The 27999-nt window shown below is 38.9% G+C and overlaps 1 protein-coding gene across 2 annotated transcripts; it reads left to right on the forward strand.

Moving 5' to 3' along the window:
- On the forward strand, nucleotides 1–27999 carry FAM162A (family with sequence similarity 162 member A). 2 transcript variants are annotated; one of them, XM_007098316.3, is made up of 5 exons: nucleotides 1–160; nucleotides 18733–18855; nucleotides 21223–21331; nucleotides 24303–24411; nucleotides 26827–27997. In XM_007098316.3, exons 1-5 carry the CDS (start codon nucleotides 127–129, stop codon nucleotides 26917–26919), a joined length of 468 nt encoding a protein of 155 aa, XP_007098378.1. In that variant the 5' UTR covers nucleotides 1–126; the 3' UTR covers nucleotides 26920–27997. The 2 variants fall into 2 exon arrangements, with proteins under 2 accessions (XP_007098378.1, XP_042812330.1); XM_042956396.1 differs by lacking the exon at nucleotides 1–160 and adding an exon at nucleotides 12253–12323 and having other exon boundaries at nucleotides 26827–27999.

Below are 27999 nucleotides of genomic sequence, written 5' to 3' on the forward strand. Positions count from 1 at the left end.
CAGTCTCACCTGTCCCGTCAGCCAGTACCGCCCACCCCTTTCCGGTTGCGGAGTTTGGTGACATTGAACGGGCTCGCGCGCTGTCACCGCCTGCGAGGCGCAGTCCGGTCGGCGGAGTAGGCGGCCATGGGGAGCCTGCGCAGCCTGCGCTGGGCGGCGGGTGAGACGCGGGTCGGGCTGGGGGAGGTTGGGAAGATAGCGTGGCTGCTGGAGATTGAGGAATCCTGCAGCTTCCCCCAGGCCTGGTAACTGCTTGACTTCATCACGTACTCCCAAGTTCCTCAGAATCCTACCCAAAGTGATGGGAGAGAGCAAAAGCTGAGAGAGCAACTGTTAAGCAGATAGTTGGAATTGGCCAGGAGTGACCCTGGTGCCTGGCCATCCGTCCACCCAGCTCCCACTAACTTAAAGAGCCCTTGCTCCCCGTTCTTTTATCGCCCCGCCCCATCCCCTCTCTCCTCTGAGCTCAGTTCTTAAGGCACCTGCCATCCCTAGAGACACCCCCCCCCCCCATCTGCTTGATTGATCCAGGTTTCCACCCTAACCTCTCCCGTCCATAACTCTACTTGAGTCTCTCACCATCTCAAGAGTTTCTCTCTGCTCTCAAGGAAAACCTCGAGTCTCGGTTTCCTACCCACTTAATGTCTGATGAGAAAGGGGATTTAAGGTTTCACAGAATAATAGTAATTGTTTTTCTAAAATGGGAGATACGTTTCTTTTAAACAGTTCTACAGTGAAGTACTTTGGATTTCTTGGGGGAAAGTGTTATGTAGAATCTGCAGTTTATTTTTCTAGTAGACATTTGTGTAATGGGTATTTGGAGTCAGAGCTTAATTTGTCTCCTTGGGGAACTACCAGAGCTTGGGGAACTACTTTGCTTAGTAGTGGCTGAGAAATCAGAAAGTTTGCCTCTTGACACTTTTCCAGGCACCAGGGCAAACCACTTTTGGTCACCTTTATGAGCTTTGGTAAGATGTGATGATTGATTTTTTTTTTCCTTGGTAGCAAATTACTAAAAAGCTGTCTATTTCAAATTTTAAAGGAAGAATCACCCCAAACTTGCCTATTGAAATAATGTACATTACAAATGTAAATGAAGAAATGTAAAAAAAGAAAAAAACAAAAAAAACCCTTTCTATAGCTTATTTTGTGTTCCAATGGAGAGTGGACTGGAAAACATGTCTCAAGCTAGAGAATATTATACACTTTTTTTAAAATAAACACTCCCTCCACTAAAAGAGATTGATTTCCTTAATTTGTTCAGCTTCATTGAACTAATTTACCTAAAATCTTTTGTGTACACCCTGTTGACCTGTTAGCTGTTACAAGGTAAGTGAAAGAATACTCTGTAAAAAAACTAAAATAGCTGAGTTAAAGTGACTTTGACTACATAGGAACTAAGACTAAAGGTTTATAAGTAGTTTATCTTCCTGTCTTGAAGATATATTTATGCATTATAAAGATTCAAGAGCCTCTCTGCAGACTTTTGATATTCAAGATCTTCAGTATTGGGCAATCAATCAAAACAAAATTCCTTGAGCTAAAAAGAACAACTTACTTTATTCCAGATAGATCCACTAAGAATGTTACATGAAGAACTCTTTCCAAAGGGTCTTTGAATGTCTGATGTTTTGTGAGCAACTCTAAGTGATCTGCCTTTTCACCCACTTGTGCCCATTTTATAGCTAAATACTCTGACATACATTATTTTACTTGATTGATTTCTTATAGTATCCTTCTTAGGTAAGTCTTATCATTCATTCTCCAATGTACAAGTGAATAAACATAGGTCAGATGGTTAAACGAGTTGTCCAAGATCATTTAGCCATAAAACGTTAGAACTGGGAGATGAGTAAGTGCCTTTTAATTCAGGAACTTGTGCTCTTTGCTTCATTCAAGCTGCTTATATAGGATATGTGTGTGCTGTATATGTGTTTGTCATGACTAACTGGGCCTCTCTCTTTTTTTTTTTTTTTTTTAACGTTTATTCATTTTTGAGAGACAGAGAGACAGAGTGCAAGCAGGGGTGGGGCAGAGAGAGAGGGAGACACAGGATCTGAAACAGGATCCAGGCTCTGAGCTGTCAGCACAGAGACCGACACAGGACTCGAACTCATGAACCGTGAGATCATGACCTGAGCCGAAGTCATACACTCAACCCACTGAGCCACCCAGGTGCCCCATCTCTCTCTCTTTTTTTTTAATGTTTGTTCATTTATTTTGAGAGAGCGCAAGCAGGGCAGGGTCAGAGAGAGGGGGAGAGAGAATCCCAAGCTGGTTCTGCATTCAGCACGGGCGCCCTAACGTGGGGCTTGATCTCATGACCAGGAGATCATGACCTGAACTGAAATCAAGAGTCAGACTGAGCCACCTGGGCGCCCCTAATTGGGTCTCTTTAATGTGAAATGGAAGTGTCATGAAATGCAGATTTACTTGGGAAATGGAAGCACACATTCATGTGCAAATGGATTTTCAGTAAGAAGACTGATTTATCAGACAACCTTAACCAAAGGAATGGCATATCATATAGAAACATAATCTAGGCATGCTTCACTTATCCAGAATATTATTTGGAATAAGATACTCTAGGTGAGTGAAATTTCAAATTACCAAAGCTTAATCCTTTAAATGATGGACCTTTGTTTTTAAATGTTTCTGTTGGAAATCTTTGCTGTACTTTCTTGGCAAACAGAATATAGGTTTTTATGAGCTTGAATTTGTCATTTTGTGGGTGTAGCTGTAGATATAGGTCAGAGTTGTTAACTTGTGGTTCTTGGACCCCTTCTCAGATGAGAGGTCCTGTGAACCTCTGAAATTATCTTCATGTTTTTATGACTATATACCTGTTTGGGGAAGAGAGGATCTGTATCTCGCATCCATTCCTTAGAGCAATCTGTGCTCTTTAAGTTAAAAGACACTGATAAAATGATTTGGAACTAAATGACTACTGAACCATACTCCTGTAGGTTCCATGGCGGTAAAGACTAAATTGTGTTTACTAAATCCTCAGCATTTATCAATGTCCAGCTCATAGTAGACAGGCAATTGATATTCTTTGAATAATTATTTTTAGCTTTTTTAAAAATTAAAAACTTAAAATTAACAATTATTAATTTCTGCAGAATAATTATTAGGTCAAAGGAATGGAATGGCCTTACAAGAATGTTTCTTCACACCTTCAGAAAAATTTTGTTGTCCTACACTTCTTTGACTTTTCAGCAGATTTTAAAATGATTTTATCATTATTGTTATACCAATACAGTGGACCATGGAGCCTCCTTGTTAGTTTAACTGACATTCTGCAGCATTAGAATCAAGAGATAACTTAGAGGTCATGAAGTGTAGCCCCCTAATTTTACAGATGAGGAAAGTTAAGGCCTCAGAAGGAAACTGAGTTGACCCCAGAAAAGTCATACAGGTGCAAAGCTGGGACATAACCAATATCTCCTGGCTCCCATTCCGATTTCATTTCCAGTACATTCTGCTCCTTCATTGTTCATTTTGTTTGTTCTTGCTAGCCAACCCTAAATGAATACATGCCCATTTTTAGTGCTCTTTGGCTTTGCTTATCACACACTCCAGGTCTTGCCAACAGGTTTTTATTGAGCACACATTATATGCCCTGTACACTCTGAAAACTCTAAAGTGAGTGGACTCCCTCTCTTGGTAGGGCTGCAGTTTATTACAATGAACAAATACACCTATATAATACATCTGGAGAGCTTATGTAGTACAGTATATATTAAGTTCTAGACTGCAGAAAAGATTTTAAGTGCTGCCATGGTGTCATGGAGCCAGTTCCTATTGGTTTTGTGCACATTGCTTCCCAATTTCACAGTTAGTCATGTTACATTGGTAGCTTGAAATCTGCTGTGGTCAGGGTTATTGGCAAACACTACAAATCAGGGATTTTCTCCACTGACCTCCCCCCATGACCCAGCATACCACTGGCTTTAAGAAAGGAATAGATGTATAGGTTAAGATTATCTACTGAAGGCTCCATTGAAACCGAACGGGAGACAGACAAGAGCAAAGATAGGAGCAGTAATGAGTCTGGAGAGGTTGTGGGAGGAGAAAGGGTAGTAAGAAGAAAGGATTACCTTGGAGTTCAGTCAGGAAGTAATAGAAAAGGTATGGCCTTTTGAGTGTTTTGAACTACATGCATTTGGGCAGAAAGGAAGCCTTTATGTGGAAGTTCCCAAAGAAGCATTTTTGGAAAATTACATTGGCTGCTACATACGTGAATAGCTACTGCTTGTGAAGATATTACAGAAATCTATGTGTGAGGTGATGATGAAAATGATAAAAAATAAATAAGTGAATATATATATATATATTTATATATATATGAGGTGTTTTGAAGAAATTAGTATGGCTCTGTGAAACAGGATAATTTAAGGAAGACTGAAGTTTTGTGGGGGGGGAGGGTTTAATAATTTTTTTTTTTAATGTTTGTTTGAAAGGAGGGAGGACAGAGGATCCCAAGCAGCCTCCATGCTAACAGCAGCAAGCCCGATGCGGGGCTCAAATTCACAAATGGTGAGATCATGACCTAAGCTGAAGTCTGCTCAATCAACTGAGCCACCCAGGCGCCCCAAAACTAGTTTTTGAGTGTGGAGGACTGTAGGAGTGTTGCGCCATTGTCAGAAATAAAGTTAAGAAGGGATACTGCTGTGGCAGATGGTCATGAATTATTGAGTGGTAAGTGACATTGAGTTATAAGTAAATGTGGGATCTCTCAGTCAAAGACTAGGGGACAAAGGAGGGAGTCCTCCCTGAGACAGACAAATGCAGGAGAGAGGCAAAGACCGAATCTTGGAGGCCTGACATAGTATAAGTAATAGGAAGTGGTAAAGAGGACATTAAAGAAGGTACATCATAGAGGTCAGAGATGAAGGGAGAGAATATAACAGTATAAGGTAAGAAGGGTCAGAGGTCTTGTAGAAGGCTGAGATTAGTAGAGTCAAATGGCCACAAAGATGGGAAGAATAGAATCAAATGAGCTAATGGTGAGATTCTAAAAACATTCACAGGACCAGAGGGAAATCACTAATGTTAGAGCAATTTTAGTAAAATGAGCGGGGGAAGAAACATTATAGTAAAATGTGTGGGTGGTGAGACCAAGATGGTAAATTAAATACATGCCACTTATTCAGTCATTTGAACTATGAAAGGAAGGAGATTAGTTTTTTATTTATAGGAACTGTTGAGAACAAGTGATTGTTTTGTCTAAGATAGTGTACCCTCAGTGCCACTGTGGTATAATGAGACCAGAGTTCTCATCAGCTACCAGTAAAGTGTAAATCAGTTCTGCCTTTCTGGAAAGCAGTTGTTCTGGTCTTAAAAGGGTTCATATTCTCTAACCCTGCACTACCAGGATTCTACATAAGAAAATAATCAGAAATGCCATCAAAGATTTGTGTAGAAAACTGCTCATTTTTGTAATAGTGAAATTGGGAAACAAATCTGGCCAACGGAATGATTGAATTCAGGTTATATCCATGGGTTGGATGTTATATAGCCACCAAAGGTATTTTTTAATTAATCTCTTGGAAAAGTGTTTTGACATATGCAAGATATAGTATTTGATTATGAAAATTGTATATGTTATATATAAGCATATGAAGATGCCTGGGAAGAAATACACCAAGTTGTTATCCCTGGAAGATGTGATTTTAGGTGTTTTTATTTTTTCATCATACTTTTTTTTTAAGCTTCCAAATTTTCTATAATGAGCAAGTGTTACTTCTCTAAAGTTTATTTCTTTTAAAGCAGGGAGACATTTGGCAGGAAAAGGGCAGAGGGAAGAATCTAGAGGTGGTGAGATAAGTTTGGCACAACATGTCTCAGTAAGAGGGATCACAGATGGAATGCTTCACTAGTTTAGAGTGAAGGAAGGCCTAGTGTTCTTATAGGCCTGCAGAGAAGGACAAAAAAAACAGATGGAGAAGTAGGGAATCTGTTTCTGTCACAAAGTGGATTTAGGTCAACAGCTAAGGCCAAGAGAGTTTCAAATAGCCATTATTGGGTAGATGGGAGGATACCAAATTATGGCCCCATCTCACTAAAGTTTAGCCACCAGATACATAGAATTGTAAAGAGTTTTTTCCTGTAGTTTTCTCCCCACTTAAAAACTGGCCAGGTTTCAAAAACACCAAAAAACAAACAAACAAAAAAACTGGCCCATTTCCAAAGGCTTATTTATAAATCTATTTTTGAACTCTAAAATTTTTTTCCCATAGAAGCAATGTTACAAAGGGTGACTAGGGTTCTAGTCAGCCCACCAAAGTTCATAATGTCGATCTCTCTTGCCATTTTTCCTCCCTAGTATTTTTCACATCTCTCAGGTACTCTCCATTAGGACGTATAGCTGTCTTATTTCTTCACACAAACCACTTGAACTACAGTGTTGTGACATAACCTAAAAGGAAGGTCCCATATCTATGTTTTCCTACTCCTGCTTCCTTTGCCCCTACTTTTTCCTCACCCCTGGCCTGTCCTGCATTCTGCACTCAGATTTACTGTATAAAATCACCATTGTTACTGTTGTTTTCCTGCTGAAAGCTTTTCTGCCTATTTCCCAAATCCTTTTGGGCGTTTGGCAAACAAAAGGACTCTCACTGTGGGGGAGCATGGATAGGCACAGTATCCAGAGCCAGAATGAGTTAGGCCCGTGACATCACTTAAATTCCAAGCCCTAGAACATCAGCATGGACCTCATTAAGAAGGCAGGTAGGTTTGTGAGCGATGGGAGCCTGGAAGGGAGATTCCGAAGTCTATGTCGCATACTTTTGTAAAATCTGAAAACTGGGCATATAACTCTACAGGGATTCCAGACTTTTGATGTAATGAGTTACATATTACTGATGTGCAGAAGTCAGAAGTAAATCAGAGCTTCTTTTCAGCAAATTAGTTGTTGAAAAGAGGAATTTTGAACTCTGCCAGAGTTAGGTATTAAGCTCTGGAGGTGCCCTGGTCATCCATGTAACCTGTGCTTGACAGGGACTCTGGCTGATTGTGTTGAAGAACAGCGATTCTCAAACGTGGTAGCACATTAGAATCACATAGAGAATTTAAAAAAATATTGATGCCAGAGTCCTGCTCCCAGACACTGGGATTTCATTGGATGGCTCTGCATTTTTTTTTAAAGCTACTCTGGTGATTGTTGTATGCAAAATTTGAAATTCACTTTTGTAGAGCATGGCTTCTTAAACTTCAGTATGCATAAGCATGACTTAGAGGGCTTATTAAAACATTTTTCTAGACCATACTCCAGGAGATTCTGAAGGTTTGGGGTGAGGTCTGTGAATTTGTTCTACTATGAAGCTCCTAGCTGAGGCTGAGTAAATAGTACTGTTTTAGACTTTAGAATATGTGGTATTCATTTCCATGTGTTTGGCACACAGTAAGTACTCATCAACTGTTGAATGAATGTGGGTATCTGTTTGCTTCTTGAAATTTAATGTTCATATGAATCGCTTGGATATCTCATTAAAAATGCAGGCTCCCACGGTCACCTGGGTGGTTCAGACAGTTGAGCGTCTGACTCTTGATTTTGGCTGAGGTCATGATCTTAGGGTGGTGGGATCACACCAGGCTCCCACCTGAGGCTCTGTGCTGAGTGTGAAGCCTGCTTGAGATTTGGGATTGTCTCTCTCTTTCTGTCTCTGCTCCTCTACCCTGCCTGCACGCACACACGCTCGCTCGCTCTCTCTCTCTCTCTCTCTCTCTTAAAAAAAAAAAAATACTGACTCAGATTCTGTAGGTCTGGGTAGGAGCTGAGAATTTGCATTTATTCTAACAAGTTCCCAGGCGATGTCAACTATTCTTGAAAATAGCAAGGTGTGACAGGATATATACCAACATGTATAATTTTCTCATCTCATTTCCATCAGCGTACGTTAGTCACATGACCTTCATCTACACATTTTAAGTCTACCCTGAATTGGGCACATTTCCTACTCCATTCCTTTCTTTCTCTGTCCCATTCCAAAAGCATATTGGAGTGCAAGTGAGAATGACATTTTTATAGAGATAACATCAAATTTTTGCTACTTTTAAAAATATTAAATATCAAGTAAATATAAAATATTCATAAAACCCATATAGAGTAAAAACAAGATATAATTAATACCCAAGTACCCATGTTTTAAGAAACATTTTTATTTTGGAATAATTTTAATTTACAGAAAAGTTGCAGAGATAGTACAGGAGTTCTGTATACCTCTCACCCAGTTGCCCCTAATTTTAACATCTTCCATAACTATACTACATATGTCAAAACTAAGAAATTAGCATTGGTGTATTACTATCAACTAAAGGACAGACTTTATTCGGGTCTCACCAGCTATTCTATTGATGTCCCATTTTCTGTTCCAGGATGCCACAACATGACATAGTTGTCAATGTCTCCTTAGTCTCTTCTGGTCTGTGACAGTTTCACATTCTTTGGTTTTCATGATCTTGATAGTTTTGAAGAATACTGGTCAGGTATTTTGTAGAATATGTCTCAATTTGGGTTTGTTTGATGCTCACTTAGGGTGAGAGTAGGGTTATGGGTTTGAGGAAAGAATAACTAGCAGAGGCCAAGTGCCCTTTTTATTACATCATATTAGACGATATCCACATGATTTATGATTTTAACCTTGACCAGTTTGTTTCTTCCTGTAAAGTTACTGTTTTTCCCTTCCCATTCTCTGTTCTTTGGAAACAAGTCACCAAGTCCAACTCACACTTTTCCATAAGGAGAGAGGAATCCCAGAGGGAAGAATATCTACATGTATTTGGGATTTTTCTGTAAGGAAGATTTGTCCCTTCTCCCTTGTTTATTAATTTATTCAGCTATTTTTTATATCCATATGGATGCATATATTTTATACCTTAAGCTATATAATCTATTACTACATTATTTTGTTCAAATTATTCCAGGTTAGGTTCTATCCAATCAGCTCCTGTGTCCCTTTACATGCCCCGATCCAAAAACATCCTTGTGTTTTTTGAATACTTCCTTATTTTCTGGCACTGCAGGGTATTCCAGCCTAGAGTCAGCCATTCTTCTCCAAGGAGCCCTAGTTCCTTTGACTGGATAATGATATTTAGAAATCCAGATCTGGGCACTGAGTGTGCTTGTTCCTACTGAAGTATCAATGATTCTATGCCCTCCTACCGGGTAGAGCTAGGAAATACATGTATGTATAGTAACCCATGTGTATACACAGACACTTAGGATTTTTTTAATGTTTATTTATTTTGAGAGAGCCTGCATTCTTGAGTGGGGGAGGGGCAGAGAGAGAGGGAGAGAGAGAATTCTAAGCAGAATCCAAGCTGTCAGTGCAGAGCCCAACACGGGGCTCGATCCCACAAACCATGAGATCATGACCTCAGCTGAAATCAAGAGCTGAATGTTCAACCACCTAAGCCACCTAGGTGCCCCTGTGTTTATATCTTTTGTCTATCATCTCTCTATATACATAAAAATATATGTGAAATATAAATATATTTATATACTTCAATAAATATCTGTATAAACCTGTAGGAGTTAATACTGAATTCTCTGACTGATCCAGCACCACATTCATTCTAGCCTTCTACCCTTGCTTTTGGAATTTCTTTCTCTGGATTCTTATTATGTACCATTTATTTACTTACTTATTTATAAAGTTTATTTATTGTGAGGGGGGAGGGGCAGAGAGAGAAGGAGAGAGAATCCCAAGCAGGCTCCATGTTATCAGCATTGAGCCCGATGCGGGGCTCAAACTCACAAACGGTGAGATCATGACCTGAGCCAAATCAAGTCAGATGCTTAACCAACTGAGCCACCCAGGCACCCCCATTACCTACCATTTATTTACTTATTTGTTCAATCCTACTATACTTGTAAAGTAGTTTCAGGATTATTAATCCATGCTCCTGTAAGAAACAAATTTGCCAACTAGAGTACAGTGTTTATGTATAGTTCTTTTTATCTTTGGTACAGTTTCCAGCCACAACAATGTTTTCCAAAGTTACTCACGTCAGCTTCTTTTTCCCCCACCTTGAAGGTTGTGAAGTTAGGTCATGTCATACATTTCTAATACAGTTTGACGCATTTGTCACAGCCTGAATTCCATCCTTGGATTCTCCCAACATCCTGGTTGATATTTTAAAATTTGCATATGTTAAAAGCTCTTTGTGATGTATAGTTTTATGGGTTTTGACAAATGCCATGATTTTATTTTTAAGCAGATGATTAGCAGACTTCATAGTTAGCAACATACTTGCAACACGCTTAGCAACTGATTTTCATACAGGTTATAAGACACTAAATTAGATATCTTCTAAAAGTCTCTTCCTCTCCCAGCATTCATTGAACCTCCATTTATCATGTCTAATGTCACATCACTGATGATTCACTCCAGGAGTGTCTTGAAAGATTCTGAGATAAAAGGATCCCTACCTCTCTGCACTGTCTATCATGAGGTTGGAAAGGCATTTTATGGAAAGGAGGGGAAAACAAGGCAAAAGCCAGTACTTGAACCAGCCTCATCCCAGCTGACCAACTATAGCTTCCAGCTCCTAGTAAAACCTCTGAGGTATTAGTTTTCAAATTGTGAGCCCCCAGAATAACAGTAGCAGCATCACTTGGGAAATTGTTAGAAATGGGAATTCTCAGACCTCTCATACTGAATCAAAAACTCTGAAACTGGGGTCCAGTAATCTGTTATAAGTCCTCTGGGTGATTCTGATGCATACTAAAGTTTGAGAACCTCCACTCTAGGTTAACCAGCCATTTGTCAGTCACATCCTCAGAGGCGGCAGGGAGGATTCATCTCGACTTCCTGCTAGGGCCCCAGGGATGCAGAACTGGTCAGCCAGGGGCAGGCTGCAAGTGCAACCAGAGGGTTAAAGGGCCATTTTTCTTTTGGTTTGTATGTTTGTTTTTAATTGTAATTCACCAGAGGATGGAAAATTTCTGGCTTGGATGTCTGTAGGGCAATATATTTTATCTCTTTGAGACAGAAAAGGAAGAAAAGACATCTTAATGATCCTAAAACATTTTTATGCTTTTGTTTTTTGTAATTGCAGAATAAAAAATCACATTAAGTACTTCATAATTTTCTTTAGTGATTTCAGTTTTAATTTTTTTTACATTTGTTATTTCTAATGTGTAAAATATCATATTTGCATATGTTTTGAACAGCATTTATACTTTAGAGAGGTAAAAATTACTGGCATCCAGTATGAAGTTGTAGTAAGAAAAAGCTGGCAGATATTTTCTGATCCAGGTAAACTTCTCATGCCTTCAAGTGACTATTTTTCACCACCAGCTCCACCTCAAATCTTACTCCCCTTACTCCATTCCAGCCACACTGGCTTCCTCGTTGTGGTTCCTAGAACCACTGTAGGGCCTTTGCTCTTAAATTGTTTCTGTTTGGAATATCCTGCCACTAGATATCTGCATAGCTAGCTCCCTTACTTCCTTCAAAAGTGGCATTCTGAAAGAGAGCTTACCTTAGTAGTCTATCTAAAATCTCACATACTCCATTCCAAGCACATAAACACCTCACTTTATGTCATGTCCCCAGTGTTCATTTTTTTCTCTCTTGGCATTTATTGTCTAACAATGTATTTATATATGTATGTGCATATACTTTCTCTCTAGTAGAATGCAAGTTTTATTAGCATCGATTTTTTTTTACCTCTTTTATATGTTGTCTATAACAATGCCTGATACATAGTAGGTACTCAGTTATTATTTGTTGAATGAGTATCTCCAAACATGGATTTATCTGACTGGTAGTAAGTAGGTGTACCTGTTATCATTTTTTGCCTTATCGTCATTACCCAAACTAAGCTGAGAGTTACCTTGTCTTCTATTCTGCTGAACTGCCTCTGTTCTAATTAAGAGGGATGGGGAAGAGCAATACCTAAGGAAATAATTTGTTTCCTGTGGACCTTGTAGCTCACTGCCAGTTAACCTTGTTCCTCTCTGTCTCAGTGCCTTCCAGAAGGGAATGGGGCAGGATGCTGTGAGATGGGGCCTTGTAGGTCACGTTAAACAAGGGGTCCTCTGGGGAAGATGAAAAAGTCCTGGAGATGGATGTTGGTGATGGTAACACAACGGTGTGAATGTACTTAATGCCACAGAACTGTACACTTAAAAGTGGTAAAAATGGTAAACTTTTATTATGTATATTTTAGCACAGTTTTTTTATTTTTAAAACCCCAAGCACAGTGGGCCTGAAAGTGTAGTTTCAAATCAGCAGTAGCAGCTTCACCTAAGAACTTGTAAGAAATGCAGATTCCCAGCCTCCACCCCAGAACTGTTGATTTGGAAACTGAAGGTACGTGTCCCCAGTGCTTTGTGTTTAAACAAGCCATTCAGGTAGTTCTGGTGCACGCTGAGGTTTGAGAATCACAGCATTATGTAATTTTGTTTTAATCCCGAGAGCTATGAGAAACTATTGAAAAGTTTTATAGAATATTTTCATTCATAAAATTAGCATACAATGGTCAGAAATTCTGACCACTTTAGGGGTAAAATTGAAAAGTGCTATGGAAATGTTTTGAAAATTATTGTTTTAAGTAGTGCTTCAAAAAAAAAAACCTTAAAATTTAGAGTGCCTGCTATATTTCAAGCATCTTGCCAAATGCTGTCACATTTGTTTTTCAATTTGCAGTAAATACTACATTATCCACATTTAAAATGAGGAAAGGTGTGGAAATCAATTATACTGTAATTTATCTACTTTCCTTATGGTGCACACTTACTGCCACTAGGTGGCACTGGTGGGGTGGTTACCCAGACCTGGGCAAGGCCTTCTGGGATTACATAATTAGAAAATGAAAAAATGCATACCCTTATGAAAGAAATTAGCAAATAACCACAAATCTTTACATAAACATAGGTCCCAATTTCTGGTACATGAGAGGACCTCTGAAAATCCACTCCTATATATAAAAACTATGAAAACACCACCAAAAATTCTTAAGATCAACTTTTTCAGAACTCTAGAAAATAACCAGAGGCTTGTGGTAGTCTGAGTAGTATTTATCCAAGAAAAATGACTTAATCATGGTAAGAATAGCAAGCTTTATAATAGTTTTAACAGTTTCCTTTGTCCTGTCAGCTTCACAGTGGCCTTGAAAACCAGTAGCCTGTCAATCACAGTAGCTAATGAAAACCAGGAGTTCTAGCAGGCACTGAAGAAGGCAGAATGGATTTGGAGCGCCCTAAAATCCACAACCCCTGAGAATTGTTACTTTTGGCTTGTCTGGAACTTCCCTGGAAACACCCATTCACTGGGCTTGCCTTTTTTTCACCCAACTCAGCTAATTCAGTGGGAACAGTTTCTCCCTCACCCACCCTAGAGCATGCTGCAACAGGCACACAGAGCCCTTTCGCAAAGTCTGGCAAACTTCTTGGTGGCAGTCATTTAAGGATGTCTGTTCAGTGATTAGGTGGCCACTAAGCTAACACAGAACATAGATAGAATACAAGGGAATATAGATTAGTGGAATTGAATTGAGAGTCTACTAATAAACCCTCACATTTATGCTCAATTTTTTCTATATTGTGCCAAAATAATTCAACAGGGGGACGAATGCTTTTTTCAACCAATGATGCTGGGAAAACTGGATATTCATTCACCTGCAAAAGAATGGAGTTGGATCCCTTCCACACACAGCATACCTGTATTAACTCCAAATGGATCAGGCCTAAATGTTAGAACTTAAAACGATAACATTCTCAGACAACAGCGTAGGAGTAGGCTTTTGTGACCTTGTATATGACACCAAAGTCTCAAGCAACAAAAGAAAAAAAAAAAGGATAAGTTGGACTTCATCAAAATTTGAAACTTCTGTATTAAAAAGACATCATCAAGATGGTGAAAAGACAACCCATGAAATGGAGGAAAATATTTGCAAGGCATACATCAGACAACACAACTCAATAATAAAAATACAACCCAATTAAGAAATGAGCAAAGAAGCTGAATAAACATTTCCCCAAGGACATATACAACTAGCCAACAAGCAAGTAAAGAGATTCTCATCGTCATTACCCAGTAGAGAAATACAAATCAAAATCACAACGAGATGCCACTTCACACCCACTAAGATGGCTTTTATTAAAAAACATAAATGTTGGGGCGCGTGGGTGGCGCAGTCGGTTAAGCGTCCGACTTCAGCTCAGGTCACGATCTCGCGGTCCGTGAGTTCGAGCCCCGCGTCGGGCTCTGGGCTGATGGCTCAGAGCCTGGAGCCTGCTTCCGATTCTGTGTCTCCCTCTCTCTCTGCCCCTCCCCCGTTCATGCTCTGTCTCTCTCTATCTCAAAAATAAATAAACGTTAAAAAAAAAAAAAACAAATGTGGACTAGGAGGTGGAGAAATTGGAACCCTCAAACATTGCTGATGGAAATGTAAAATGTGACCACTTGGAAAACAGTTCCTCAAACTATTAAACAGAGTTACCGTATGACCCAGCAATTTCACCTTAGTATATGCCCCAAAGAAATGAAAATGTTTGTTCAAAAAGTGCATAATTGGGGCGCCTGGGTGGCTTGGTCGGTTAAGCGTCCGACTTCAGCTCAGGTCATGATCTCACAGTCCATGAGTTCGAGCCCCGCGTCAGGCTCTGTGCTGACAGCTCAGAGCCTGGAGCCTGTTTCGGATTCTGTGTCTCCCTCTCTTTCTGCCCCTCCCCTGTTCATGCTCTGCCTCTCTCTGTCTCAAAAATAAACGTTAAAAAAATTTTTAAAAAAAAAGTGCATAATTTTCCATGTCAGCATTCTTCATAATAGCCAAAAAGTAGAAACCACTTAAATGTCCATTGACTATAAACAAAGTCTAGGGTATCCATACAATGGAATAAAATTTGTCTGTAAAAACAAACAAAAAAAACAATAAATACTACAGCATGGATGATGAACCTTGAAAACATGCTGAGTGAAAGAAGCCATTCATAAAAGGCCACATATTACATGATTCTATTTATAAAAAACATCAAAAATTTTCCATATTTCCAGAATATGCAAATCCATAGAGATGGAAAGTAGATTAGTGGTTTCCAAGGGTTGGAAGGAGGAAGAAACAGAGTGACTTAATGGATCTGGCATTTCTTTCTAGGATGATGAAAATTTTCTAGAATTAGATGGTAGTGATCAGTACACAACTTTGTGAATAAGCTAAAAACCATGATACTGTACACTTTAAAAGGATTAGTTTTATGATAATGGAGTTATGTATCAAGTGTTATTTTAAAAATCTTTACACAAATATAAACATATACCCATTTAAGTCTATAGTAATATCTTTTAAATTGTTACATTTATTTTTTTTAATGTTTATTTATTTTGGGGGAGAGAGAGAGGGAGAGAATCCCAAGCAGGCTCCATGCTGTGAGTGTGGAGCCTGATGCAGGGCTCATTCTCACAAATCACAAGATCATGACCTGAGCTGAACCAAGAGTTGGATGCTTAACTGTTGATCTCAGCTAAGGTCATGATTTCACGGTTTGTGAGTCTGAGCCCTGAGTCAGGCTCTGCACTGACAGTGTGGAATCTGCTTGGGACTCTCTCCCCCTCCCTCTGCCCTTCCCTAGCTTGCTCTATCTTTCTCTCTTTCTCAAAAATAAATAAATAGGGGCGGTCTGGGTGGCTCAGTCAGTTAAGCATCCAACTTCGGCTCAGGTCATGATCTCGTAGGTCGTGGGTTGGAGCCACGTGCCAGGCTCTATGCTGACAGCTCAGAGCGTGGAGGCTGTTTTGGATTCTGTGTCTCCCTCTCTCTCTGCCTCTCCCCCGCTTGTGCTCTCTCTCTTTCTTTGTCTCTTTCTCTCTCAAAAATAAATACACATTAAAATAATTTTAAAGATTTTTAAACATAGTAAACTTTTTAAAGTTTTTTTAACGTAAGAGAAAAAAAATAAATCGTGGTTCTAGTCAGCTTTGGGGGAAAAAAAAACATATTTTACTCCTATTCCCTCTCTTGCCTCCCCCTTATTGCTCCAACTCTGAAGCTACAAAGACATCCAGGTAGGAGTTTGGAACTACAAAGGTACAGACAGACTGTCTACTAACAAATAGATCTTAAAAACTACTTGAACTTACCTGTGAGCTTTTATCCATAAAGCTGTGAGGGAACATTTTGGTTGCATTGAAGACAAGTTTTAGGCATTACTTTTTTTGTCACCCAGAGCATCACAGAGTGCCAGGATACTAGTAAATTTATCACTGGTGTCTTTCCAACTTTCTTTTCTGTTCCATTGTACTTCATAGTGCTCCCCTTTTTCCATGTTCTAGGACCCTAGGGGTCTTCTGATTCTGAATCCTATCAGCCCCGGTCTCTCTTGTACTATGACCCCCATACTCAGAATCACTCCCCTTTCTTCTCTCACTCATCAAAAGTATTTCTGGCTTTTTCTGCTTTGAATTCTGATTTATTTATGGGGCACCTGGGTGGCTCAGTCGGTTAAGCGTCTGGCTTTAGCTCAGGTCATGATCTCACAGTTCATGAGTTCGAGCCCCGCGTCAGGCTCTGTGCTGACAGCTCGGATCCTGGAGCCTGCTTCGGATTCTGTGTCTCCCTCTCTCTTTGCCCCTCCACTGCTCATGCTCTGTCTCTCAAAAATAAATAAAAACACTAAAAAAAAAAAAAGAATTCTGATTAATTATGATTGATTTAAAAATTTCATGCTAAGGCTAAAGGTGAAAATGGCTAACCAAAACTAAATTCTTAGGCATACATTTGTTTTAGGAATGAATGTATTTCCTAGTTTTGTTAACTGAGAAGGCATGGAAACAATGACAAACCCAGTAATACTTCCTCTTTAAAAACCATAGCACCCTGAAGGAATGTCTGATTCTAAATCAGAGACAGGAAGCATTCAAAACAAATCTGGAGCATCATGTCCGAAAGTAGGGAAGCTATCAATGATTACTGAGCACATGTTGAAAGTACTCAGGAGCCAATTTGGAAGGGTCCCTAGTGGCTAAAAATGGGAATATCTGAGCATCAAAAAGAAAAATGACTGAAATGGGCTGGAGTACATAATGTGTTAAAATGCAAGCGTTCCTTATGTTATTTTTAAACAAAAGGTCGCCTGTGGAGGCTGCAAGGAAAACAGTTCATCAGTTTGAAACTGGCAAATGGAAAGAATCAAGCATTCATTCCACATTTCCTGTGGACTTTTACCTTAGAATAATCCAGTAGTTCATGTAGAATATTACCATTTTATATTCTATAATGAAACAATAGATCTAGGTAACAATCATCAATGTCTGATAAAAACATTAAATGGAAGATTGATGGAGAACTTTATAAGGGATGAGTCAGACTGATAGCATCTACCGATAAATCTTAACAAAATAAAATTGATGTATGCCTCTTGATAAGATACAGTAGGAAGAACACAGTACCACCTATGGCATATTATTCCTAAAAATTCTAACTTAAATCTGATGAAGCCTCAAAAATCTGTTTACGAGGAAAAAGAATTAGAAGAATATGTTAAACAACACCATGGGGATACAATCAGCAAAATCTGAAATGAGGGAAATTCTATAGAATTAATGATGTAGTTTCTTCAACAAATGATAAGGCATATTCAATGTACACTTATTTAGAATAAATCAACTATTAAAAAAATGAGCCCATTGGGGAAATATAATATTTGATCATAATATGCTAAGATCAAGGAAATATTTTTTAGTTGAGCTAATGGTATTCTGGATAATGATTTTGAAAAGTTGCTGTTGTGAGATACATACTGAAGTATTCATAGGTGAACTAATAGGATGTTTAGGATTTGCTCTAAAATAATTCAGTAGGAAGTAGGGAGGGGTGTTCAGATGAAACTATTTATTGGCCATGTGTTGATAATTGTTGACACTGGGTGGTGAGTGCATGGAGATTTATAGTACTGATCTCTAAGTGTGCTTAGAATTTAGATTTTAAAATTAGCTATATATATAATATAGCTTTATACATTTTTTAATATATAGTTTAAAAACTTTACACAATTACTATACCTGAAGTTGATTTCCAGTTGGGGAATTATGGCTTAGGCAAAACAAGGCTTTCTAGAGCCCCTTGCTGGACATTGCAGCCCCCTACCCAGAGTATACCAGAGTCATATTGGCAATTTGGCATCTTGATTTATCACTCGTGAGAGGTTCTAATCTTTACCTAAATAACCCAGTGCTGTAATATGTAATATTTCCATCAGGAGCATTGTTATGACAAAATACGTGTGAGAAGTACTTTTATAAACAGCTGATAAAATGTTTATATTACAAATTGCTAATTTCCTGATGAGCAAAACATGTATATTTTAAAACAGCACCAAGGATCACACTTTAAATATATGTATCTTATATATACATATATATATATATGTATGAGCCTGGGTGGCTCAGTCAGTTAAGCATCCGATTTCAGCTCAGGTCATGATCTCACGGTTTGTGAGTTCAAACCCCACATCAAGCTCTGTGCTGACAGCTCAGAGCCTTGAGCCTGCTTGGGATTCTTGCCTCCCTCTCTGCCCCTCCCCCACTCACACTTTCTCTCTCTCTCTCTCTCTCAAAAGTAAACATTAAAAAAATTAAATATATGTATCTTACATGCACAGTAGTATATTCACTTTTTAAATGAGTTAATTTTTATAAATGAAATATAAACCTTGTAGGTATTTCCTATTTTGAGACACCATTAGATTTTCTTTCTCTGAAACATTTTCCTGTCTTTTTCTAGGAAGCTATTTTAGGTTATTTGAAAGAGATGCTTCCTCATCTCTAAGACTTACCAGAAACTCTGATTTGAAGAGAATAAATGGATTTTGCACCAAACCACAAGAAAGTCCAAAAGCTCCACCCTGTAAGTATGTATTCGTTTTTCCAGTTATGGAAGCTCCTGATGAATGGAACAACTTGGAATCAAAACAACCTAAAAGACAAGTCATCGCAGGGTTGTCATACCCTGTCCTATAGTTGAGGCCTCTCAAATTGTACTATTATTGGCTCACATGTAGCAATGCTTTCTTCCTTTTCCTCACTTGTCACTTTCATCTCTTATTTCCAGGATTAGATTGGAGCTTTTTGTTGGAGAATGGATGCACCAAAGTAAATAGTGATCTAGAAGTTATCTTTTAGGAACCCCAAAGATGAACCACATTAGGAAATAATGTTTGGGATACAATATAACTAGCACCAGCCTCTGGCTTGGGCATTAATTTCAGCCATCAGTACTCCTATTCTTAACTCAAACCCTTGTCACTGTCACTACTGTGGAAACAAGGAGCATAATATATAAACTGTAGGGTCCCACAAGCTATTTGCTTGTTCCTTCTTCATGGGTGTACGCTCGGGTCAGGCAGGTCTTGGTGAATGGAAAAGAACTATCCTCAAAGAATAGTTATCAGGAGCTTAAAAATGTTTATATCCTTCAACCTGGTGTTTCACTTCTGGGTATCTATCCTCAGGAATAACCCCAAATGTGGAAAATCTCTGAGTGTAAAGATGTTCCCATTTTTATAATAGGAAAATGAGAACTAAATCTAAATGTCAAATAATCTGGGAATGATTAATTATGTATGTTAGGTGTACTTGATGAGATTGTACAGCTGTTGGAAATGGTGCTTGTAAATACCATGCACTGGCATGGAAAATGTTTGTCATTATGTCCATGAACAAATAGGATACAAAATTTTATATCGTGTTTAAGCACATCATGATATACATATAAATGACACATACACACACAGGGATAAGACTTAGGAAACACTACCAAAGTAAAAATATAGTGATTATGCTACAACAGGAGAATTAGGGATAGTTTTTATCTTCTACTTTTATATCTATACTTTCCAAATTATCTTTAATGTACTTACAATGGAAAGAAAGCAAAAAAACAACAACTATAGAGTTGTGCCAAGTGCTGGGAGAGTTAAAAAATAAAACTACAGCAATACCATTTCTATACTTCTAAACCTCTTTTCTCACCTTTGGTTCTTTATGGATTTTTTTCCTAGTGACTTCCCAGTTCCCTTTGCTGTTGCCTTCTGGTTAAGTGAGAGAGGCACAGCACGATGATGTGGCAGTGGGAAGGAGTATGAAGGAGTAGGTAACAGTCAAGGAGATGGTCTGTCTGTGAGAGATGTAGGCAGCACGTGGAAGTTAAATGAGATTATCTCTGAAGGTCCCTTCTAACCCTAACATTTTGTGATTCCCTAACTTTTTCTGCTCCTTATCTTCAATGACTTCTCCTTTTATTTTATTTATTTATTTTTTTGAAAGACTTTCTCTTACAGTCTGTGGTTGTGTGCCTTTCTTGTTCATCCGCCTCCTTGGCCACTTCATTTTCGTCTGCTGCCTCTTTCTCCTGGACAGTCTCTTGGGTCTTAATCATCTTCACTGGCTCTCCCTTTGCACTGATGATTATCTCTGCTTTTGACTTAATTCATGAAACCTATTCAGATGTTGTAAATTTAGACCCAATGGATAGATATAAAATGGTATCCATGCTTTTTCCTTTCCTAACTGGTTCTTTTCAGTCTCCTGATTTTGGTTAACAGTACTATTGTTGTCTTGCTCATTCACATTTGAGGCTATTTGATTCCTTCCTTGTCTTAATCAGTCTCCAAATTCTTTCAGTCATCTTCAGATTGACTTTTTTGTCTCTCTTCTCACCGTTCCAACTCCAGTTCAGACCATATCACCGCACTGTTGTATTACAAGGTCCTGTTTGGACTTGTTGCCCACTCTATCCTATCCTTCCTTTCTCTCTTCCATCTATTATGCAGATTAATCTTTTAAAACATTAACTTCTTCTTTGCTTCAGAGTTCCCAAATCAGGTTTAAAAAGCTTAGCCTGGCATTCAGGATCTTTGATAATCTTATTTTACCTTATAACCTTGTTCTTTTTCTACTGAAGTCAAATAAGCTTCTCATTGTTCCCTTCTTAGTTCATCTTTATCTTTATATACTTGCTTATGGTGTTCTTTCAACTTTCAACTGCTAGGAAATAATGCTTTTATTTTACCTCAGCCTTCACAGATTTTTGAATCTCATTTGACAAATGCGGCATCCTAAGAAATTCCATTCAAACAAAGCTCTAATTCGCTTGAGGTTCCTCAATGGTTCTGTTTAGTGGATAGCTAAAAAGCACGAATAGCACTTTTTAATTGCTAAATTTGAGAGTCATAACCTCAAATAAGTAAGATGTCTTGTCTTGTTTTTTTCATAGACACTTACAGCCACAGAGTGCCATTACACAAACCTACACATTGGGAGAGGAAGATCCTGATATGGTCAGGTCGCTTCAAAAAGGAAGATGAAATCCCAGAGACTGTCTCGTGAGTGCTGAACTTAGGGGTTGTAAGCAGCTTTTATTTCTCACTGATCCATTTCAAAGGAAAAACAGTTCCTTTGAGTCCCTATTGAAAACATTTCAGCCAAATCCTAGAACAGTCTTAACTTCTGTAAATGTTTCCTCTTTGGCAAGTACCTGCAATAAAAACAGTGCTGGAAAATCCATGCCTTCTCATTGATATGTTATGTTGCACCTAGTGGAGAGCTGTCAAGTAGTCAAAAGTCAACTGATTGATTTCCTCTCCTAGCTACAGAAATCTGACTAAGCAGTGATGTTCACTGTTTTCAGCTTGTTTTTAATCTAGGTATATCAGTTAGGTATCACTGACAATAATTATATTCTATAAAATCCACCCAAGTATTCAACCAAAGGCATAACAGTATTTAAGAACAACATATTCTCTTTCTGGGATCCCGGAAAACATGCTTCCTATCACCAACTTTCTTAAACCCAGCTGTGGCTGAGATCTTGGGACTTTTTCAGAGTCTGGAGATAAGTATAGATTCCTCTGACTCAGGGTTTCTCAATCCCCGTGCTATCGACATTTTGGGCCAGATAATCCTTTGTTGTCGGAGGCTGTTGTGTACACGATAGGATGTTTAGCAGCATCCTTGCTTGGTCATCCTCCAGATGCCAGTGGCACTTAGTTGTAACAATGAAAAATGTCTCCAGACATTGCCAAACGTCCCCTGGGGGGACAAAACAAAACAAAACGAAACCCTGGTTGAGAACCACTGCTCCAGCCTCCTGATGTTAAAGACCCTGATTGGTTTGCATCTCAGCCAAGAGAGATTGTGAGAAGTAGATGCCATCTCCCCTGTGGGGCATCATCATCTTTACTGATAGGGAGTTGGGAAAAAAGCTCTTAGATGTTCCCTTCTAGCAAGAAACTATTCCTGGAACTTCTGGTTTCGGGTTCCAAGGCATGATTTTAAAATATCTGAGTTCATTCAGGGCATCTTTTCCCAGGAAGAGAAGTCTTACTTGCTTTTTGTTTACAATGGCTTTAACAGAGCCGTTCTACTTCTGTCTGTCAAATTAAATAGTACCTTATTTTCACTAAAATTACTTCAGCAGGAAAGCCCTGGTCCTTCTTAGGTAAGATGACAGTGCACTCTCCTGGGAAATAAGAGCAAGTTGGAAATAAGAATGATGTTAAGTTCCTGCCTGTGTCTTAATTTCTTCCTGAATATTCCAGCAGAAAACAAGCTGGTGTATACCCATGGCCCTAATAGGTGCTGTGTAGACTTTGCCATGGAACACCTTCTTCAGTCTGCCTTGCCGGTGGTTCCAAGATCCCCCTTAAACCCAAAGTACTACCTAGTGAGTCACCATAGAATGCTCTTCCCTGGGCCTGAGCAAGAGTTCATCCTTGTGCTGGTAGTTCTGAACAGGCACTGCCCACTCTGATTGCTTCTGTGGGAGGGCAACCTCATGGCCTTATTTAAATGCATTTTGCTCTTTTAATGTAAAATATTTTGAATGAAAAATTCTTGTAATGAAAAGTAAAATATGTTTCTTTTCATGAGTATCGCAGCACTTTAGACTGGCATATCCATGCCAATTCACATAAAATATTGTCAGCATGGGTAGTTTAGTTTGTGGTTGGTGAGCTCTCAGATGCTCTTAACAGAGCAATTCACTGTCCTTAGCAGTTGTCCCTGGTTCCTCCCACTGCCCTGCAGGCCCAGTTTCAGTGCCTAGAGAACTCCCTTCACACTGCCACCTCACTGGGTCCCAGCTCTTATATCACAGTGTGTATGCTTTCAGGGTTCTGCCTCCTGCAATGCCTGGACACTGTGCCTCCTTCCAAGCATTTTTAAAGTATTTTTTTCCCCCTGATTTCAAAAGTAATGGTATTAAAAATCTGGGGGGAAAAAGAGAGGAAGGAAGTTAGCACTCCCATCCCATCATCTAGAGATAATCACTTCCTATCTACATCCCTACTGAGTAGGCCATTACTCTCTCTGGGGCCCATTTAGACTCTTCATACGCTGCCCTGAGTATCTACCAGGCTCATGTAATAGAACTGCAACTCACTGTCTCCATACAGAATCACAAAGGTGGAATGGCCTTCTCTTTAGACTCTTCCTTGTTAGGCGTCTTAGTTTTCACACAAGAATGATAATCCAACCCTCAGTGTTCTGTTAAGGCACATGGGTCTGTATTCAGTGGACAGGTTCAAAGACGTACTTGCCAAAGAGCACAGTCTCAAGTTCACTGTCATGCGATTTTAGCAAAACATTAGTTAAAAGGTAAACATTAAGGAAGCATTGCTTAAAGGATCTTTCTCTGTTGCACATATTGTCTAGAATCTATTCCTGGTTCTAAATCTAAGTATTAGAAGTATTAGATTTAGATTATTAAATCTGTTCCTGGTTCAAGGCAGAAAGCAAAAACTTGGGTATAAAGAGCACATTGTTTAACTCTCTCCCACGTTTGTTTTCTGTCTGAATTGTGATTCATGTTGAAACATATGAAACTCATGAAGCTCATTGCAGTATTTGTTGTCAGGATGTTGTTCAGACAATCATTGTATCACATAGCATCTTCTTAAGAACCCCAGGGAGAAATATCTTCCGGTTTCACTTTTAGCATTGGCTGCTAATGTGAAACTTGAAAGCCAAAATTGGGGACGAGCATAGCAAGCATAGGTTAATACATTTTGCCCCTTTTTTTTCCCCCTTTGTTCCTGGATCCACTTTCTGTCTTCACACTTTTTCTCTTTTTCTTTAAGTTTGTGCTATCTTGTTGGATTTTATATGTAAATTTAAAATGAGTTATGAAAATTCCCCATTCTCCCCCAAATCCTACAAGATTTCCAGGTCTCACATCTTTTTTATATTTATGGGTACCACTCCACTTTTGACTTGTCAGACATAGAGCTTATTTCCTACTGGCAACTTCAGAAAGAGAAATGTTAACTGTCTGTCATGATCTCATTGTATTACTAGGTTTGAGATGCTTGATGCTGCAAAGAACAAGATCCGGGTGAAGATCAGCTATGTAATGATTGCCCTGACAGTGGCTGGATGTATCTTGATGGTTATTGAGGGCAAGAAGGTGAGAGTGGACTTCTTCTCTGTCTCTGTTTTCTACAAAGGATCTAGAGGAAATCAGGGGTTGACCCTCATGTTTAGTCTCTGCGAAGAGTTGGTTACTTTCTACACAAGAAATGATAAGAAACAAAATAAGACACAGTAGGGACAAACCTGGGATATCCTGTCTGGGGATAAATAGCAAACCCTAACTTTGGCAAAGTGAAGGACTGAATTATTTTTGCATGAAGTAAACAAAAAAAAGTGGTTATCACAGATGTCATAAAAAATTGTGAAACAAGAAAAATGACACTGTTGTATCTAATGATGACACCTACATATCTATAACGCACTCCTGGTACATGGGCTTATTTATCCACACTCTAACTGCCTTAACCCTGGTGAGCATTCTTGTCACCATTCTTTACTTGAAGCTCAGCCACACTGGGCCATATGTGTAAGGACCATAGCTCCTAAACAGGTACAAAGGTATTCAAGTCCAGAAATCTGTTTTAACATACATCATTATTAATAGCTATCATTAATTGAGTATTCACTGTCTTCTAAGCACTTGGCTGTTCTTTCATTTGAACCTCAGAACAGCACAGTGGAATAGATACTATTATTAGCACCTTATTTATAGATGAGGAAACGTGGCTTAGAAAGCTTTTCTCACTTGCCCATCTCCTGAATGGCAGAGCACAGTTTGAATCTAGACCCGTCTAATTGAGGTTGATAGTAAAATTGCTCCCAATTATTGAGTCCTCATTATGTCACAGGTACTATTAAACTCACTGAATCACCACAATGCCCTGAGAACCTAAGCAGTGGTTCTCTTAGTATCCATACTTTATAAAAGAGAAACCTGAAGCTCAGAGCTATTAAATCACTTTCCCAAAGTCACATAGCTAATAAGTGGCAGGATAAAAATGTAGAGCCAACTTTTCAAGTTCCCAAACTCATAGTACTATCTTGTGATTAAAATATGTTTTTTTTTATATGCAGCAGGACTGGTCAAACCCTTATTTTAATACTATGTCTAATTTTATATATCACAACTTCCATGTGGAAAGAGATGTCTTATATCTATTATAAAATATTAAAAAGGTTCTTCTGCCAACCCAGTGATAACTGACTTCCTTATCCCCAGTGAGTGCAGAGTAAAAGGAAATGAACATCTGGCTCTCTTCAGACTCTTGGAATGGAAAATACTGACCATTTAGGCTGACCTTATGGGAGCATGAGGGACAAGTGTGCAGGACTAGGTGAAGTTCTTTCCAAGACATCTCTGTTCCTGCCCCACCTCAGTTTTTCTTCTGACTTCCTGTTTGACTTCTCATGCTTAGTTCTCAGATTGAAACCTGCAGAAGCATGTGGACAGGACGTAGGGGCTTCTGGAATTCTAAGAAGTCTGTATTGGTTTTGTATACTTGATTATAGTAAGCTGAGTCTAAATACTCTAGAAACAAGTTATCCCCTGGGATTTCCTCTAGTGTCATCCTAGGGTATACGCCATGTACTTTAAGAGTTTCTTTTCTCTCCTTTATGTACCAGAAAGCCGTTTCATTTGTTTTACATGGAACTATCCACTTCTTAAAAGTTGGTAAATGGTACTGTAGAATGGAGAACTTTTAGACTTAATGCTATATAGAAGAGAGAAGTTAGCCATTGTATGTTCTGTCCTTACCATCAAGGTACCATTCCCATTCTCCTACCCCTTCCCATACCTGATTCTTTACATGTGAAATTACACAGAAGAAAATTCTACCTTATGTATAGGGTGCTAGTTTCACTTATTTGGTATAAAACTTCTGAAACTGGTCGGCTTATGTAAGCTTCACAGGCATGTAATAGGTCACGTGGAAGGAAACAAGGGAAGAGAATGGTTGCCTCTCCCCCACTGCTGTTTACTCCCACAGGTTGTAGTAGTGGGATAGATACTGGTGAGTGTCATCAGTCGTAGTATTTAGTAAAGTCTGGGATCTCCAAAGCTGAATATTTTTGGTAAAAGAGGAGTAAGGAGTTTGAAGGGTATGAAAATATACAAATGAGTTAGGATAGGAGAAATGGTAGCAACAAAAAAAAGTGAAAGGAAAGAAAGGATAGAAATGGAAACAAAAAGGTATTAATACTAAAGAGAGAAAAAAGGGAAAAGATAAGGGAATTAATTATAAGGGAAGAGGCTAGATTTACAGAAACATGCCAGAAAGAGAAGGTAGAGGTGCAGCATTTCTCTCATGCTTGACTGGATGGGCTACTGTACTGTGAAGCGTTAGAGGAAGCAGAAGGCACGGGGAGGATGTGTCTGTGCCCAGTGTGCACACAGCAGACCATTGTGGGCATGCCCTGTCACAGTTAATCTATTGACATGAGTGCAGGGTAATGACATCCTCCCCAAACCCACACAAATAATCACTTGTTCAAATCTGTTTCACTTTAGGCTGTCAGAAGAAACGAGTCTTTAACAAGCCTGAACTTAGAAAAGAAAGCTCGCCTGAGAGAGGAAGCAGCTATGAAGGCCAAAACAGAGTAGCAGAGGTATCCATGTTGGCTGGCTTTTGAAAATGCAGGAATAATGTTGCAGCAATTAGCCTGTTATTAAGAAGAATATGGTATGAGGATCTGTTTCATGAAAGTATGGTTTACACAGACATAAATTTCTGCTGTAGTGGTACAAATAAATTTCCTTAAAAAAATGACCTGTCTATATTTTTGTGGCTTTGATCCAGGTTAAATGCAGCCTTTCACCTTTTTGGAGAAAAATCGGGCAAGTTATTTAAACTTTAATATTAACTCTTCTTTAGAGAGATGCCATATCTTACTTTAATTTTCATTACGAAAATGATTTCTCTACAGAAGCCAAAATGGCTTCCAGTTCTGTATTTCTTGCTCATGTGTACTCATTTCTAGAGGGATAAGGAAAGCCAGCTCAGTATACTGCCCAGGGGCATCTTGGAGAGCTAACCTCCCCAAATATCATGGTGCTTCTGAGAGCCCTGGGAAGCAGCTAGATCACACTCTGCCATCTTCAGGCATGTTGACAGAGGCTTGTAGGAGAGCAGTCTTGGAAAAGGTCCTGGGAAGGTGATGAGAATGGTCTGGTCATGAGTTTCTGAGGACTCTGAAATCCCAGCACCATAAAGTTGCTTTGGGGCCAGCAGTCACCTCTTCTGCTGCATGGCTTAGAGTTCACAATTGGTCCTTTTCCTTTTGCCTTTACACTAAATTTCTCAGTTACGAAAATCTACCAAATGCATATTCTTATTTATTAGTGTTGAAAGATAAGCATGTGCATCCAGGATGTATTTCATTTACACTTTGCAATGCCAGCTGTCTCATATTTAGGTATGGATGCTGGTATTTCATATATTCTCACGTTTCATAGTATTAATGGATGACATGAATGACAAGTCCTCACAGCCATCCCAACCTGCTAGTTGTCTCTAGAGGATTGTAACAGAAAGTAATATATGCAGCTGTATTGGAACTTGATTTAATAAAATACTAAGTAAAATGTAATGCACCAAATATAATTTCATGATCTGATGATGTCTGTTGATCTACTTTATTTTAGAATAATTTGACCTTAATGTTTTAGATACCAAGTTGATTT

This window comes from Panthera tigris, chromosome C2 (assembly GCF_018350195.1).
Source record: "Panthera tigris isolate Pti1 chromosome C2, P.tigris_Pti1_mat1.1, whole genome shotgun sequence".
NCBI lineage: Eukaryota > Metazoa > Chordata > Mammalia > Carnivora > Felidae > Panthera > Panthera tigris.

Bases quoted from the DNA above. Each gene is read 5' to 3' on its own strand.
- FAM162A (XM_042956396.1), top strand. From the start codon at position 12,275: ATGCAGATTCCCAGCCTCCACCCCAGAACTGTTGATTTGGAAACTGAA. The intron at 12,324-18,732 runs GTACGTGTCCCC...GTCTTTTTCTAG, and splicing joins TGTTGATTTGGAAACTGAAG to GAAGCTATTTTAGGTTATTT. The intron at 21,332-24,302 runs GTGAGTGCTGAA...TTGTATTACTAG, and splicing joins GAAATCCCAGAGACTGTCTC to GTTTGAGATGCTTGATGCTG.